At 50.2% G+C, this 18,539-nt stretch overlaps 1 protein-coding gene across 1 annotated transcript in view; it reads left to right on the top strand.

Moving 5' to 3' along the window:
- Window positions 1-18,539, top strand: part of cchcr1 (coiled-coil alpha-helical rod protein 1) — a 51,958-nt gene that overhangs the window by 14,907 nt on the left and 18,512 nt on the right. Inside the window, exons 2-9 of the mRNA XM_038816193.1 lie at window positions 169-388; window positions 2,976-3,486; window positions 6,392-6,567; window positions 9,546-9,681; window positions 10,357-10,467; window positions 13,552-13,695; window positions 14,356-14,466; window positions 15,497-15,603. Of these exons, the coding sequence (XP_038672121.1) occupies window positions 169-388; window positions 2,976-3,486; window positions 6,392-6,567; window positions 9,546-9,681; window positions 10,357-10,467; window positions 13,552-13,695; window positions 14,356-14,466; window positions 15,497-15,603 (1,516 nt within the window). The remainder of the gene's footprint in view (window positions 1-168; window positions 389-2,975; window positions 3,487-6,391; window positions 6,568-9,545; window positions 9,682-10,356; window positions 10,468-13,551; window positions 13,696-14,355; window positions 14,467-15,496; window positions 15,604-18,539) is intronic.

The following is an 18,539-nucleotide window of genomic DNA, read 5'->3' on the forward strand; positions in this document are numbered from 1 at the left end:
ATCTAGAGGAAAGAAGTACAATGATGTCTCGTTATGCGTAGACTACAGCCATTCAGTTATATTCCAGGAGAATAATTTAAGCCAGAGTCGAGTGCAGCAACCGGAAACCTCTGCTCTTCCAGCAGTCTGCTACCGTTTTCTTCAATGGAGCCTCTGCTTTATCGACAGGAGCGGAGGACCTGATTCCCCCGTCGCACTTTGAGGGTCGATGCCCTGCGCCACCGCCGGTGGACACAGAGCCCTGGGCTGCCCTAGCCAAGGCAAACAAGGAGATCCTGGAACTGCGGCAAGAAAACAGCAGCCTGAGGGAGGTACAGAGGCCGTCAAACAGGGACAACCTCAGAGGGCACACGGGAAATGAATCAGGAAAGGTTTCCACCAGAGCCAGGTACGGTGCACGTTTAGAGAATGAGGTGCCTCCCATTTTCTGACCAGTTCTCTAAGTCCTCATATGCCCATATTAAGAAAAGGCTGTTGGCACTGGGTACTGGGCACTGGGCACTGGGTACTGCAACATCTATGGACAATATTTCAGCAATGGTACTGACAGAATGCGGCAGGGACTGCGCCATGTCATTGGGGCCCCTGAGACACACCAGGCGCTGTTTAACACAGAGTCTGACCACCACGGTGTAAACCATCGTCTCGCGAAGGCTGCCAAGCGGAGGGTGAACCCCCCTCTGCGGGGAGCAGTTGAGGCGACTGCCAGCGATGCGTTGACAGGGAACCCCACATAAAGACACGAGGGAGGGGCGAATGGAAGGGTAGGCTGACGGAGTGAGTTGAAGTACAGTGGGAAGAGCCTCGTGTGGAGCATTAGCACAAGCAGAGAACAGTTGGGCTGAACGACCTTGGGCTGATGGGCAGTGTCCCTCTGATGCCCTTTCACTGTTGTACTGCGCAATCCCTTTAAGATGGCCGTGCAGATGCACAGGTGCATGTCTTAAAGGAACCACTTCTTGCGAACAGTCCATTTGGCTCCCTCTTCTGACGAATGAAGGAATTTCATATATACATTGTATTACATGTATTTGGTGCTGTAAGGGTTAACGCCTTGGTTAGTGTGTGTGACTGCTGCAGTCACGCTTTTTTTATAATCCTGGTTTACAAGACCAGCAGACACTTTGGCTACAGAGGTGCAATTAAAGCATCATAAAAATTCTTTCCAACCATGTATATTGTTGACCTGAAGTTGGGCTGATGGAACTTTGTTTATATAAAGAGGCTTCCCTGGGGAGTATATAATTAGAGAGATTGTGTTTAGCTTGAGTAAGATTATGTCGTCAATGGGAGGTGTCAGGGGCTGAAGCAGACAGGTGGTGAGTTTTGGAGTTCAGTTTTGTGAACAGACACGCAGTTTAGTTAAAACTATTTTGCCTGTGAACTGAACAGCAGTTTCTGAAAAGGCTGGCAGGTTAAACAGTAGTTTGACACAGGCAAGAATCTGCAAGCTGGTTGCTGAAGGATCTCTCTCTTTCTCAAAGCAGTTCATCCAAGACGTTTCTTTACAGCAAGTCGGCTAACTTGCATTTAAAAGTGGATTGCGACCTGAGACGGGTTTTTGCTTGAGTGGAGATAAAAGTCAGGAGTTAGTGTTTCATTGTTAAACATTGTTTAACTGGTAATTATAAGCTATTTTCTTGGTGACGTTAAAGGTTGTTTTAAGACTGTGTTAACAATAAAGTTTGTTTTAATATATCATATCCCTATTTGTGCGGAGAATCACTCCTGGAGCGAAGTATCTTTCCTCTCAGTCTTACAAATGAAATAAAATATTGGGGTTTCTGTCCGGGATGCTAGCAAGTGTTGGGGTATAGTCTGGGATCGTAATACTCTGTAGCTTCGAGGGAATGTTGCTGCTGTTCACGTTGACGTTTGACAGAGTCCAGGGCTTCGAAGCATCTTTTACTGAAAGCCCGGCGACAATAATAAGCTGTTTCAATCCAGAATATCTTTTGTTTGTTGTGAAAGCATAAAATGCAGGGCAGGCAGCATCTGTGGCGAGAGAGACAGACGCGGTCTCTGAGATGTTTTGTTGACCTGAAACATTAACTCTGTTTCTCTCTCCACATCCGCTAACTGAGCTGCTAGATATTTCCAGGTAATATTTGGGTAATGCATTTTGGTAGGTCTAACATAGAGGGGAAATATACCGTAAGTGGCAAAACTCTTAAGAATATAGACAGTCAGAGAGATCTGGGCCTGCAGGTCCACAGATCTTTGAAGGTGGCAACACAAATGGACACGGTGGTCAGGACAGCTTACGGAATGCTTGCCTTCATTTGTTGGGGCATTGAGTATAAAAACTGGCAAGTCATGCTACAGTTGTATAGAACCTTAATAAGGCTGTATTTGGAATATTGCGCACAATTCTGGTTGCCACACTACTAGAAGGATGTGGAGGCTTTGGAGAGGGTGCAGAGGCGGTTTGCCAGGATGTTGCCTGGTCTGGAGGGTGTTAGCTATGCGGAGAGGCTGAATAGGCTCTGACTGTTTTCATTAGAAAGACGGAGGTTGAGGGGAGACCTGATCGAGGTCTACAAGATTATGAGGGGCATGGATAGAGTGGATGGGCAGGCACTCTTTCCCAGGGTGGAGGGGTCAGTCACCAGGGGTCATAGGTTTAAGGTCAGTGGGACAAAGTTTAGAGGAGATGTGTGAGGCAGGCTTTCTAAACAGAGGGTGGTAAGCGCCTGGAACGCGTTGCCAGGGGAGGCTGTGGAAGCCGATACATTAACGGCGTTCAAAAGGCATCTTGACAAACACATGGATAGGATGGGTACAGAGGGATACGGCACAAGGAAGGGCTGGGGGTTTTGGCCAAGGTTGGTATCATGACCAGTACAGACTTGGAGGGCCGAAGGGCCTGTTCCTGTGCTGTATTGCTCTTTGTTTTTTCTTTATTTTGGATTCTCAGCTACTGCGATGTTTTGCTTTTATACAAGTGTGTGTTTTCTTATTCTCGATCCGTACAGGTCCTTGGACCGGGAGACGGACCCCGAGTGCTCTGGGGAGCTGGCCGAGCGGACGGAGATTGTCGCATCGCAGACCCGGGAAATCCACCGCCTGACGACGGAGGCGAGGCTGCTGAGGAGCACGGTGGAGCGGCAGGCGGCCGCGATCGGACAGAAGGACAGTCTGGCGGCGCACCTGGGCGAGCAGCTGGGGGAGCTGAGGGCCGAGCTGCGGGAGAGGAGGCTGGAGGCGGGTCAGCTGCAGCTGCAGTACCAGGCCGAGGCCGAGGAGGCACAGAGCCAGCACCGGGCAGATAGCCAGCGCTTGAAGAGCCAGCTGGCGCTGGAGCGGGCCAGCTGGGGTGAGGAGGCCGAGCTGCTGAGGAGCGAGATGGAAGAGATGAGAGAGTGCCACCGGCGGGAACTGTCTGCCCTGCAAGAGGAGTTGGCCCAGCAAGCTGAAGAAAAGAGCAAAGACGACCGGTTACAGATCACCAGGCTACAGGAGGCTCAGTATCTACGCACAGCAGAGGTATTAGACCATAAGACGTCGGAGCAGAAGGGGGGCATTCAGCCCATCTAGTCTGCTCTGCCATTCAATGCGATCAAAACCGATCTGATGTATTCCTCAACTCCACTTTCCCTCCTTACCCCATCACCCTTGATTCCCTGACTGATTAAAAATCTGTCTCTCTCGGCCTTGAACATACGAAACGACCCAGCCTCTGCAGCTCTCTGCGGTAAAGATTCACTCCCCTCTGAGAGCAGACATTCCTCCTCATCTCTGCAGCGTTTGGGTAGGACGGGAGTGTGTTTACTCGAGACAGACGTATCTCTTGCTTTGTCTCTGCTCTTTGGCTTCTTAGTAATGAGAGGGATCTGGCGGGGGGGGGGGGGGGGGGGGGGGGGTACGATGTACGATTTAGCCCTGGCTCAGTGACTAATGCTCTCATCTCTGAATCGAGCGGTTGTGGGTTCTAGCCCCAGTCCAGGGGCTCGAGCAGGCAATCTAAGCTGACACTCCCGATGCGGTACTGCAGGACTGCTGCCCTGCTGGTCTGAAAGACGAGATGTTAGACTTAGCCCCCATTCCCCTGACAGAAGAAGACTTGATTTTAATGGCTCTGTAGATTTCAGCCAAGGTCGGACCTTCAGGCAGATTTGATGAGCTGCTCGTTCCTCGATTAAGTGATGAGGTTCTGGACACAACCAATGAGGGTTAAGAGAGGCAATTGCTGAGTAAAGACTTCTTTTTTCTGAAGGGTGCATTGATCACTTTGCCCGTTTAAAATTAACATCCAACTCTTGAAGTGGGGAATGTGAATGAACACCAACACAATGGGAGCTAATCCTTTCGGACTGAGGTGAGGAGAAATTGCTTCACGGGCTGTGAATCTTTAAATTTTTTAAGAGTATCCAATTAATTTTTTCCAATTAAGGGGCAATTTAGCATGGCCAATCCACCTACCCTGCACATCTTTGGGTTGTGGGGGCGAAACCCACGCAAACACGGGGAGAATGTGCAAACTCCACACGGACACTGACCCAGAGCCGGGATTGAACCTGGGGCCTCGGCGCCGTGAGGCAGCAGTGCTAACCACTGCGCCGCCGTGCTGCCCTAGGGTTGTGAATTTGTGGAATTCTCTACCCCCAGAGGGTTGTGGATGCTCCGTCATTGAATCCATTTAAGGCTGGCACAAGACAGGGAATCGAAGGATATGGGGAGCGGTCGGGAATGTAGAGATGCAGAGGTGGGCAGACTCGAAGGGCTGAATGGTTACTCCTGCTCCTATTCCTTGTGCGCATTTTGTTATGGCATGATAGATGGTCAACGCCAGGCTGCCCAGAGGGAACCTTGGAACAAGCTGCCACAATGGTTTGCAATTTGTACATTATGAGGAGTGGTCTGGAGTCAAGATAAGTAAATCCAGACCACTTGTGATCATTTTAAATATTATATTTTCAAAAAGTAAATCTAGAGTACCAATTTCTTTTTCTAATTAAGGGGCAATTTAGCATGGCCAATCCAACTACCCCGTAGATCTTTGGGTTTCATAGAATTTACAGAATTTCATCGAATTTACAGTGCAGAAGGAGGCCATTCGGCCCAATCGAATCTGCACCGACCCTTGGAAAGATTACCCTACCTAAGCCCACACCTCCACCCTATCCCAGTAACCCCATATAACCTTTTCGGACACTAAGGGCAATTTAGCATGGCCAATCCACCTAACCTGCACATCATTGAACGGTGGGAGGAAGCCGGAGCACCCGGAGGAAACCCACGCAGACACGGGGAGAACGTGCAGACTCCGCACAGACAGTGACCCAAGCCGGGAATTGAACCTGGGACCCTGGAGCTGTGAAGCAACTGTGCTAACCACTGTGCTACCGTACTGCTGGTTGTGCGAGTGAGACCCACGCAGACACAGAGAGATTGTGCAAACTCCACACGGACAGTGACCTGAGGCTCCTTGGCGCCTTGAGGCAGCAGTGCTAACCACTGTGCCACCGTGTCACCCTTTAAATTTAAATATTTATTAAAAATAAAGAAAATAACGTTTAAAGACACAGGAACACAGTTACTCAGTTAACAGTACTTTAGAAACATTTCTTGAAAGATATTGAATTAAATAAACTCCGAGCTAAAGCTCCCCTCTTGATGGCAACAGTCCTTACAGATTTTCTAATCTATAAATCCAGTAACATTACCACACAAGCCTTGCTGCTCTAGGGGAAACCTCACACAGGCTCGCTCCTGGAGGATGGCATTCACAGGTCTGGCTTCCACACACTGTCGTGTTCAAAATCTCCCAGCCCCACATAACATCCTCAGTCTCACTTGAAGTTAGTATTTTCCCCATCGAGCTTCCACTCGATTGTTTGAACAATCCTTTGGAAACTCCCCTTCCCAGAGTTGATGAACCTTTTTTTATTATTAATGCATGAACACTTATTTATAAAGTAACTACTGCTTTGCCTCACACATTTATTATCTCCCAATTATTTATTTTCCCTTTGAGATCATTAGTCAAATTTAAAATCACTTCCCTTATCTACCTAATGTCAATTCCTGGTCAGGCCGCTTTTCTGCCCCCCCCCCCTCTCTCCCCTCTCCTTTCATTACGATTTGCCTCTTTTATTAATGTCTTGACCATTGCAGTCTAATTAAGTCTCGCCCATACTCACACACAAGTTTTTTTCCCCCATTATATGACAATGATATTGCAAAAAAATATTAAGGGCTCTAATTTTCCAAACAACTGAAATGGATTTTTGGGTTCAGTAGAGCGGTTGAAAGCACAGGAATCATTTAAGAGCCTTTTAGAAGCTGTGAGGCGGTGTAGCTTTACGGTTCTTCAGGAGGATGAGTTAGCGTGGGCCAAGCTCCCTTTCTTGTCTGCCGGAGAAACATCTTTCGTGTCTTGTCCCGACAGCTCTTGCACTCGGCGGAGTCCCGTGGCAAAGATTGCGCTGCCCTCCGGGAAACGGTGGCAGGATTGGAGAGGGAGCTGAGGCTGAGCCGGGAGAAGGGAGAGCAGGACTCTGCACGCTTCAGAGAGAAGCTCCAGGCAGTCGGTGAGGTGAGGGACACCTTGCAGGAGGATTTAAGGTAAGTGAGTCGGCCTATTGGCATTGTCGGTTCGGCTGGGTTTGCTCTGTTGTCTCCTCGGGGCACTGGAGGCCATGGATTTAATTTCGTACAAGTTTGGAGTCGGCCATTTGACCCCCTCGATCTCTGCCATTCAATAAGATCACGGCTCCTTTATTCTTATTGGCATATGTGGGCGTCATGGGCACGGTCAGCATTTGTTACCCACCCCTAATTGCCCGTGAACTGAGTGGCTTGTTCGACCATTTCAGAGGGCACCACTTTGCTGTGGGTCTGGAGTCACATGTAGGCCAGACCGGGTAAGGACGTTTTATATAGAAGATAGGAGCAGGAGGGGACCATTCGGCCCTTCAAGCCTGCTCCGCCATTCATCACCATCATGGCTGACCATCCAACTCAATAGCCTAATCCTGCTTTCTCCCCATAGCCTTTGACTCCATTCTCCCCAAGTGCCATATCCAGCTGCCTCTTGAATATAATAGAATTTCCTACCTTCAAGGACATTAGTGAACCAAATGGGCTTTTACAACAATTGATGATAGTTTCATGGTCATCGTTAGACTTTTAAACGATTCCACCATCTGCCGTGGTGGGATTCGAACCAGTGTCTCCTGGAGCATGAGTCTGGGTCTCAGGATAACCGTCCGGCGGCATTAACACTACCCCACCATCTCCCCTGGCTGTTATGATCGTAACCTTTAGTCCAGATCCCCACCAAGCCCACCGTTTATTTTTAAACAGTTTCCCACCCCCCAGTTCTCATCCTCTCCACATTCACTCTGTCAATACCCCTCAGGAGCTTCACGGCCCAGAGTCAAGGCAACCCAGTCTTGGACATAATCCAGGCTGAAGTGAGGCGAGTATCCACCTCGATATTTATAACACAAGGAGCGATCTATCTAGTCGACCTGTATCTCGTGGAGTATGGAAGAATGAGACCAGAAGACATAGGAGCAGAATTAGGCCACTCGACCCATCGAGTCTGTTCCACCATTCATGATATTTTTCTCATCCCTATTCTCCTGCCTTCTCCCCATAATCCCGATCACCTTATTAATCAAGAACCTATCTATCTCTGTCTTAAAGACACTCAGTGATTTGGCCTCCACAGCCTTCTGCGGCAAAGAGTTCCACAGAGTCACCACCCTCTGGCTGAAGAAATTCCTCCTCATCTCTGTTTTAAAGGATCGTCCCTTTAGTCTGAGATGGTGTCCTCTGCTTCTAATTTTTCTTACAAGTGGAAACATCCTCTCCACGTCCACTCTATCCAGTTCTCTCCGTATCCTGTAACTTTCAATCAGATCCCACCCTCACCCTTCTAAACTCCAACGAGTACAGACCCAGAGTCCTCAAACATTCCTCATACGACAAGCTCTTCATTCCCGGGATCATTCTTGTGAACCTCCTCTGGACCCTTTCCAAGGCCAGCACACCCTTCCTTAGATACAGGGCCCAAAACTGCTCACAATACTCCAAATGGGGTCTGACCAGAGCCTCATACAGCCTCAGAAGTACGTCCCTCGTCTTGTATTCTCGCCCTCTCAACATAAATGCTAACATTGCATTTGCCTTCCTAACTGCCCACTGAACCTGCACGTTAACCTTCAGAGAATCGTGAACAAGGACTCCCAAGTCCCTTTGTGCTTCTGCTTTCCTGAGCATTTCCCCATTTAGAAAATAGTCTGTGCCTCCGTTTCTCCTTCCAAAGTGCACTTATCCACGTTGAATTACATCTGAGTCGTGAAACAAATTGAAACAAATAAAATCCAAAAGAGGCGTGACAGGGTTGACGCTGTTTGACCTGTTTAACCGAGCAGAAAATGCTATCGGGAGCTCTGAAGTAGACTAATGGACTCGAAACGTTAACTCTGCTTCTCTCTCCACAGATGCTGGAGGTTTTTCCAGCATTTTCTGTTTTTATTTCAAATTTCAATTGTACTGTTCAATACTAGTGTCCAGAAACCGGGGAGCAATCTTAGACTGAGGGTTTTGTTTTTTTTAAGCAGTGTTAGAGTATCCACTCCTCCCCCCCCCCCAATTAAGGGGCAATTTAGCGTGGCCATTCCACCTACTCTGCACATTTTTGGGTTGTGGGGGTGAAACCCACGCAGACACAGGGAGAATGTGCAAACTCCACACGGACAGTGACCCAGGGCCGGGATCGAACCTGGGTCCTCAGCGGCGGGAGGCAGCAGTGCTAACCCCTGCACCACCGTGCCGCCTTGAGGGTTTGTTTTTGATGTGGGTGTCGCTGGCTCATGTAGGCCAGACCAGGTAAGGACGGCAGATTTCATTCCCTAAAGGACATTAGTGAACCAGATGGGTCTTTACAACAATCGATAATGGTTTCATGGTCAATAAACATTCCAGATTTTTATTGAAGTCAAATTTCACTAACTCCCATGGTGGGATTTGAACCCAGATCCCCAGAGTATTATCCAAACTCACTGGATTACTAGTCCAGCGACAATGCCACTACGCCACTGCCTCCCCATCGTCTATTTAGAATGGACAAACCATCTTCTCTCAAAAGAGTATTTTAACCTTTGGGATTCTCTGTGCCGGAGAGTTTTGGATGCTGAATCATTCCGGATATTCAAGGCACAGATGGTTCCATTTTTGGGAATAGCGCAAGAAGCTAAATTGGGGTGGAAGGTCAGCTGCGATCTCAGCCAATGGCGGAGCAGGCTCGACGGGCCGAATGGCCCACTAATGCTCCTCTTCCTTACCGTTCTTGCGGGCTGGCCAACACTCCTCCCTCAAGTGAAACTGCTGAAGCGGATTAATTTTTCATTCGCCTTATCTGTCGCTTTTGGGATCTTGCTGTGCTGGATTTGTCTTCGTGCCAGCAGCAGCGTGCTCACGCCGAACCTCAGAAAGTGATCGGCTGGTGGCGGGGTACCATTGAGGGGCTTGCCGAGGCGTGAGAGGTGCCATTTAAAAAAAAAAAGTTGCCTCTCCCTTTCTTTCACTTTAAGTCAGGCAAAGCAGGAGTTGGGATCCCAGAACTCCTTAATCCATCAACTGCGCACCTACATAGGACAGCTGGTGCCGGATGAGAAGCAGCTGGAAGAATCCCGTCAGGAAAAGGAGGAGCTGAGTAACCGGGTTCAGGTTAGTCCGGCTGCTGTCATAATGTATACACAGTGAGGGTTTCAGTCGGCCAAACCCTGCAGGAAAATCACTGGTGGAGAGATTGAAGGAGGGGCTACACGGTGGCACAGTGGTTAGCACTGCTGCCTCACAGAGCCAGGGACCCGGGTTCAATTTTGCCCTCGGGTGATTGTGTGGAGTTTGCCCGTTCTTCCTGTGTCTGCGTGGGTTTCCTCCGGGTGCTCCGGTTTCCTCCCACAGTCCAAAGATGTTGCGGGTAGATGGAGTGGCCGTGATAAATTGTCCCTTCGTGTCAAAAGGTTGGGTGGGGTTCCAGTGATAGGGCGGGAGATTGGGCATGGGTCGGGTGGGCTTTCCGAGGGTTGGTGCTGACTCGATGGGCTGAATGGCCTCCTTCTGCACTGTGGGGATGCTGCTTAACCGCGTCGGATCCGAATATTGAGCAAATGGTCGGTTCGATTCGGCCCGGTTTCCGCTTTGTGCAAAAATGTGTTCATTCGTGGGCACCGTTGGCAAGACCCAGCATTTGCCTCCCATCCCTTCAGAAGGTGGTGGCGAGCCGCCCTCTTGAACCGCTGCAGTCCCTGAGGTGGGGGGGGAGGGGGGGGGGGGTGTAACTTTCTTGTGGCTCCTGACGCCGGCCAGTTACTCTTGCGTCCGCTTTACATTCGACAGCACCTGGAGAAAGAGCGCAAGACCCTGAGCGCCACAGTGGAACTCCTGAACGTCCGGCTGAGATCGCTGACGGATATCCTCACCATCCAGGAAAGCAGCCACGGCGGAAAGGTACCTGGGACAGGAAGCCAGGGGGCTGGAAAACTCCACATCCGGGCCCTTGCGCACGATCCATTTCAGTGAACCCTGCAGATTCAGAGTGGGAAAAGGCAAACAGATGAACATAATTGAACTGACGCTTTGCGGGGATCGGAGGAGGGGGTTCACCCATAGGTAGAAATTGTTCATTGATTTCTTCAAGGTGGATTGACGGGACGGGGCTGGGTGGGGGGTTGGCATCTGTTGATGTAGCTGTTTGGTTTTGATGTGTAAAATGCCTCGAATATTTATTTTTAAAAAAAAACACAATTGAACTGAGACCACGAGGAGTCCAGGTTCCATTCCCACCCCGTACCCAGTTAGACTGGTGCTGGAGTCCCCGGACTGGAGAAAACAGCACAGATTTCCACTGCTGATTAATGCCCTGCTTTAATGTACGGGCAGGTAAGGCTGGGCGAGGTCAGTGGAGAGCACTCTCACCGCCCCAAGTTCATGTGACTTTTATTTGTTGAAAGCAAATTGCTGCGGATGCTGGAATCTGAAACCAAAGAGAAAATGCTGGAAAATCTCAGCAGGTCTGGCAGCATCTGCCGGGAGAGAAAAGAGCTAACGTTTCGAGTCCAGGTGACCCGTTGTCATAACTTTTATTTGTCATTTGTATACATTGCCCATCCCTATTTACCAAAATGGTATTGGGGCTAAAAGGATTCAATTTTGAGGATCGAGTGAACTTATGAACTCAGAGCAGGAGTCAGGCCATTGTCCCCTCCAGCCTGCACCGCCATTCAATAAGATTGTGGCTGATCTGATTGTAACCTCAACCCCACTATTCCTGCCGACCCCATATAACCTTTCACCCCCACCCCCTGAATCAAGAATCTATCCAGCTCTGCCTTAAAAATATTCAGAGACCCTGCCTCTGGGAAGAGAGTTGCAAAGATTCATGATTCTCTGAGAGAGAAAAGAACTCTTCTCACTTCCATCTAAAATGGCAGACCCCTTGGGCGGGATTGTCCGCGCCCTCCACGCCATGTTTTGAGGTGGCAGAGCCTGCCAAGCTCCTCGCCCACACCCCCCCTTCCGCCCCGTCTCTGGTCTCTCCGACTCTCCCACCAGGGGTAACATCCTCTCAACATCCACAAGTCCCCTCGAGATGTAAAATGTTTCAATAAGATCCCCGCTCAATCTTCTAAACTCCCAATGGGCACAGGCCCGGCCCATCCAACCTTTCCTTGTAAGAGAGTTCCCCTCCACATCCCAGGTCTCAGTCGAGTCCGAACAGCTTCTAACATATTTCTTAAAGAAAGGGACCGAAACTGCCCAATGCTCCAGATCAGGTCTCACCAATAACCTGTTCAACTGAAGCAAATCATCTCCACTTTTATATTCCATTCCCTGCAACAAGCGGCAATATTCCATTTGCCTTCGCTTGTTCCAATTGTAATTTAACTTTACCTGATTCACGTGCCAGGAGACCCAGGTCCCTCCGAGCTCTGCAATCTCCATGAACTAACGTACCGCTTTTCCATTCACATTTCCCCCACATTCCGCTCCTCGCTGCTTGGACAGACAGCACTGACGAGTCGCATGTTCCTCGAACATAGGGGGCGAAGGGTTAATCGGAACTGGAGTGTTTAAGGCGATTAAAGAAGTCAGACTCGCAGTGCAGTCGGAGGCCGCCATTCGGCCCATCAGGTCTGCACCGACCCTTGGAAAGACCACCCAATCTAGGCCCACTCCCCCTCCCGGTCCTTGTAACTCCACCTAACCTTTGGAAATGAGCATTAATTTATCCGGGCCAATCCATCTAAGTTGATGGAGTAGAGAGGGAGAAATTAATTGCCCTTCGTCGGGTGTTGCAGAATAACTGACGGTGGTGGTTGGGTGAGGGGTGGGAATGGGTGGGGGTGGGGGGGGCATTGTGGCATTAAGCCCACGCCATTCTGACTCTTGAGGCCAAAGAACTGTCATGGAGTTACAGCTCTGTATGCACTGACAAGTGGGGCAAGAGAGTCAGAATTCTTATCCTTCTGTGCGAGCGGCATCCGGAAATGATGGGGTTTGCTGGAAATCCTAGGGGTACACATCACCAACCATCAGGTCCTGGTCCACCCACATCGATGCCACGACCAAGAGAGCACAACAGCGCCTATACTTCCTCAGGAAACTAAGGAAATTTGGCACGTCCACATTAACTCTTACCAATTTGTACAGATGCACCACAGAAAGCATCCTATCGGGCTGCATCACAGCCGGGTATGGCAACTGCTCGACCCAGGGCAGCAAGAAACTGCAGAGGCGTGAACACAGCCCAGTCCCAGCATCACACAAACCCATCTCTCATTTTCATAGAATTTACAGTGCAGAAGGAGGCCATTCGGCCCATCGAGTCTGCACCGGCTCTTGGAAAGAGCACCCTTCCCAACTACACACCTCCACCCTATCCCCATAACCCAGTAACCCCACCCAACACTGAGGGCAATTTTGGACACTAAGGGCAATTTATCATGGCCAATCCACAGAACCTGCACATCTTTGGACAGTGGGAGGAAACCGGAGCACCCGGAGGAAACCCACACACACACACACACACACACACACACACACACACACTGTGCAGACTCCGCACAGACAGTGACCCAAGCCGGGAATCGAACCTGGGACCCTGGAGCTGTGAAGCAATTGTGCTAACCACTATGCTACCGTGCTGCCCTGGCTGCATCCATTGACTCCGTCTACACCTCCTTCTGCCTGGGGAAAGCAGGTAGCATAATCAAAGACCCCTCCCACCTGGATTATTCTCTCTTCCAACCTCTTCCACAGAGCAGGAGATATTAAAGTTTGAGAACACGCACTGACAGCTTCTTCCCCGCTGTTACCAGACTCCTAAACGACCCTCCTATGGACTGAACTGATAAATGCTACACTCCCTGTATGCTTCACCCGATGCTGGTGTATTTACATTGTGCATTTATCGAATGCCCGATGTTTTTCATGCATGGAACGATCTGCCTGGACTCTACGCAGAACAATACATTTCACTGTCCCTAAGTACACGTGACAATAAATCCAAATTCCTCTGTCTTGTGTTTCCAGCCCAAGCCAGATTCCCGGGATGGGGAGAGTGGGAAGAGGCCGCCATTGTTGACTCGCTGGCGGGAAAAGGTGTTCGCCCTGCTGGTACAGCTGAAATCGCAGGAAATCAGTCACGCCAGCGACATCAACCAGCTCCAGGTCAAGGTATGTACTGGATTGAGGCACGGTGGTTCAATTCTGGTAACGTTTCCCAAAGACGGAAAGTCCAAATCAGCGGTCTGCTTCCTCTATCGCAGATCGACCCCGACCCAAACGATCTGGTTGCTCTGTGCAGCCTGAGAATGAGATGACCAGCTCTGGCTGGACCAGCTCTGCATGGACCTGCTCATTGTCGATCTGCTCATTGTCGATCTGCTCAGTGTCGATCTGCTCAGTGTCGATCTGCTCAGTGTCGATCTGCTCAGTGTCGATCTGCTCATTGTCGATCTGCTCAGTGTCGATCTGCTCAGTGTGGACCAACTCGGTGTGACACAGCTCAGTCTTTAGTTCCTGACTGTTATGATTTGCCCACTCACTTTCCCTGATCCAAATTTGTGTATCGTGTTCCACTCTGTTATTTTCACAGTGTGAATAAAGCGACCATATCGGTGGCCAAATCTCTATGAAATCCCGAAAACAGCCAGGAGGGTCACTGCTAATGCCGCGCTTTTTCAAAAATAATTTTGGCAAGTCACGCAGAGGCGTCAAGTGTCCTTGATGCGGCTGGATATCCATCTGCTTTGTCGCCTTGTTCGTGTTATCTGGCAGATGTATTTGTTTCACTGTGAAACCTTCACTAAGCTGAAACATTTTGAACTGGTACAGATTGCAAACCTGGAGGAGGAGATCAGGGTGAAGGGTCAGGAACACGCGGTGCTGTTACACAGCTTAGAAGACAGGACCGCAGAGAAGAACATGGAGCGAGTTCAAAATCGGGTGAGGAATCAACTGGCGGGGTTGTGTGTGTGTGTCTTTATTTAATTGTATCTCTCTCACTCTTCCTCTTTCTCCCTGTCTCTCTCTGTCAGTCTCCCTTCTTTATCTCCCTCTCTTTGCATAGAACATACAGTGCAGAAGGAGGCCATTCGGCCCATCGAGTCTGCTCCGACCTACTTAAGCCCTCACTTCCACCCTATCCCCACAACCCAATAACCCCTCCTAACCTTTTGGTCACTAAGGGCAATTTATCATGGCCAATCCACCTAACCTGCAGGTCTTTGGACTGTGGGAGGAAACCCACGCAGACACAGGGGGAACGTGCAGACTCCGCACAGACAGTGACCCAGCGGGGAATCGAACCTAGGACCCTGGCACTGTGAAGCCACAGTGCTAACCACTTATGCTTCCGTGCTGCCCATGTTTTGTCTCTCTCTCTGTCCTCTGTCTCTCTCTCTCTCTCACTCTCTCTCTGTCTCTCTCTCTCTCTCTGTCTCTCTCTCTCTGTCTCTCTCTCTCTGTCTCTCTCTCTGTCGCTCTCTCTCTCAGTCTCTCGCTCTCTCTCTCTCTCAGGGGCTGGTTTAGCTCACAGGGCTAAATCGCTGGCTTTTAAAGCAGACCAAGCAGGCCAGCAGCATAGTTCGATTCCCGTACCAGCCTCCCCCGAACAGGCGCCGGAATGTGGCGACTAGGGGCTTTTCACAGTAAACTCAATGAAGCCTACTCGTGACAATAAGCAATTTTCTTTTTTTTTTCATTTTTCTCTCTCTCCTTCTCCCTCTGTTTCTTCTCTCTCTTTCTCTCCCTCTCTCTCTTTCTCTCCCCCTCTCTCTCCCTCTCGCTCTTTCACTCTATTAATTTCTCTCTTCTCTCCCTCTCTCCTTCTCTCGCTCTCTCTCTCCCACTCGACTTTCTTTTCTCTCCCCTCTCCTCTCCTGCTCTCTCAGTCTCTCTCGCACTCTCTTTTCTTTCTTTCTCTCTCTCTCTTCTTTTCTCTAATGTCTGTAACCTATTCTGTTTTCCCTTCCAGACTCTCCGGGAGGAATTATCCGGTGCTCAGAATGATGCTGTGAGGTTTCGGGGGCAGTTAGACCGAGCTGAGAATACTTTGCGCAGCTGCAAGGAGGTGGTGAGCAGGTAGAAGGAGGACACGCTGGTCCTAAATATATCTCATTGGAAAATTGATTAGCAGACTCGCGAGTCGGTGATTGGATGCAGAATTTTGTTCGTCCCTTACCCCTCCCCCTGATCCAGTACCATGGGTCCCTTACCCCTCTCCCTGATCCAGTACCAAGGGTCCCTTACCCCTCTCCCTGATCCAGTACCAAGGGTCCCTTACCCCTCCGCCTGATCCAGTACCAAGGGTCCCTTACCCCTCCGCCCGATCCAGTACCAAGGGTCCCTTACCCCTCCGCCCGATCCAGTACCAAGGGTCCCTTACCCCTCTCCCTGATCCAGTACCAAGGGTCCCTTACCCCTCCGCCCAATCCAGTACCAAGGGTCCCTTACCCCTCCCCCTGATCCAGTACCAAGGGTCCCTTACCCCTCCCCCTGATCCAGTACCACGGTGGAAAGATTGGGGCGTTGGTTGGTTGGTGGCATGAACTCCTCGGCACACATAAGGACAGACAGTGCAGAAGGAGGCCATTCGGCCCATCGAGTCTGCACCGACCCACTTAAGCCCTCACTCCCCCCCCCTATCCCCGTAACCCAATAACCCCTCCTAACCTTTTTGGTCACTCAGGGCAATTTATCACGGCCAATCCACCTAACCTGCACGTCTTTGGACTGCGGGAGGAAACCGGAGCACCCGGAGGAAACCCACGCAGACACGGGGAGAACGTGCAGACTCCGCACAGACAGTGACCCAGCGGGGAATTGAACCTGGGACCCTGGCGCTGTGAATCCACAGTGCTAACCACTTGTGCTACCGTGATGCCCGTACCTTTGCCGTTGCCTGGCCCACCTCCTTCCACCCTAATGCATCACCAGATTTCGCTCCTGTCTAGGCTCACCCGTAGCTGAAACCCTCAGCCAGGCAGTTACATAGAACATAGAACAGTACAGCACAGAACAGGCCCTTCGGCCCTCAATGTTGTGCCGAGCCATGATCACCCTACTCAAACCCACGTATCCACCCTATACCCGTAACCCAACAACCCCCCCCCCTTAACCTTACTTTTATTAGGACACTACGGGCAATTTAGCATGGCCAATCCACCTAACCCGCACATCTTTGGACTGTGGGAGGAAACCGGAGCACCCGGAGGAAACCCACGTACACACGGGGAGGATGTGCAGACTCCGCACAGACAGTGACCCAGCCGGGAATCGAACCTGGGACCCTGGAGCTGTGAAGCATTTATGCTAACCACCATGCTACCCTGCTGCCCCACCTGACTATCCCAGCCCACCTCTGGCCGGGCACCCACATTGAGACCCCCAGGAAACCCGAGACCCCCCAGATCTCTGCCGACTGTCCTAACCCACACAGACCCCTCTGCCCAGACCAGCTCCGTGTTCTCTGACCTACACTGGTTCCAGCAACACCCTGATTTAAAAATTCACATCCGTGTTCTCAATTACCTCTGTGGCATCACCCTCCCCGGTGTCTGTAATCTGCCCGAGCTCCGTGATGTGGTAAATAGTGAGGAGGAAAGCCATAGATTACAGGATGATATAGACGAGCTGGTCAGATAGTCAGAACAGTGGAAAATGGGATTGAACCCTGAAATGTGTGTGGTGATGTATTCTGGGAGGACTAACAGGCAAAGGAATACACGATGAATGGTAATATGCTAGGATGTACTGAGGGACTTTGGGGTGCATTCCATAGATCCCTGAAGGTGACATAGGGTCATAGATGTTTACAGCCTGGAAACAGGCCCTTCGGCCCATCTTGTCCATGCCGCCCAGTTTCTATCACTAAGCTAGTCCCACTTGCCCGCATTTGGCCCATATCCCTCCATACCCACTCTGCCCATGTAACTGTCTAACTGCTTTGTAAAGGACAAAATTGTACCCACCTCTACCACTGCCTGTGGCAGCTCGTTCCAGATGCTCCCCACCCTCTGTGTGGACAGGCAGATAAGGCGGCTAAAAAGGCATATGGGGTACTTGCCTTTATTAGCAGAGGGACAGAATATAAGAGCAGGGAGGTTATGATGCTGTACAAAACGATGGTTAGGCCACAGCTAGAGTACTGTGTACAGTCCTCGTCGCCACACTATAGGAAGGAGGTGATTGCACTGGAGAGGGTGGTAGAGATGGGAATCCTCACAACATTTAAGAAACATTTAGATGAGCGATTGAAACGCCGAAGCGAACAAGGCTACGGAGTAAGTGCTGGAAAATGGGATCAGAATGGATAGGTGCTTGATGGCCGACACAGACTCGATGGGCTGAAGGGCCTCAGTCTGTGCTGTCAAACTCTTAGGACTCTATGATATCTGCACTCCTCCAAGGCTAGCATTTTGTGTGATTCTGATTTTTTTTAGCATAAATTTAGAGTACCCAATTCATTTTTTCCCAATTAAGGGGCAATTTAGCGTGGCCAATCCACCTACCCTGCACATCGTTGGGTTGTGGGGGCGAAACCCACACAAACACGGGGAGAATGTGCAAACTCCACACGGACAGTGACCCAGATCCGGGATCGAACCTGGGATCTCGGCGCTGTGAGGCAGCAGTGCTAAACACTGCCACCATGCTGTCCATGCGATTCTGATTTGAATCATTCCACCATTGGTGGCCTTGTTTCAATTTCCCACAGCCCAAAGCTCTGGAATATTCTCCAGACGCCTCTCTACCTCTCTTTATGTCTGTCCTTAAAACCAACCTTCTGATTAAGTTTTCAACAAGCTATCTTAGTATAACCGTACCAGGCTTGGTACCCACATTTTGGGATAGAATGCCTCTGAAGCACCTCAGGACCTTTACTAAAATCCACAGAATCTCTACAGTGCAGAAGGAGGCCATTCGGCCCATCTGCACTGCCCTCTGTTAGGGCAACCTACCCAGGCCCCTCCCCTGCCCTATCTTCATAACCCCACTTAACCTGAAGACAATTATAC

This window comes from Scyliorhinus canicula, chromosome 13 (genome assembly GCF_902713615.1).
Source record: "Scyliorhinus canicula chromosome 13, sScyCan1.1, whole genome shotgun sequence".
NCBI classification, from domain to species: Eukaryota; Metazoa; Chordata; class Chondrichthyes; order Carcharhiniformes; family Scyliorhinidae; genus Scyliorhinus; species Scyliorhinus canicula.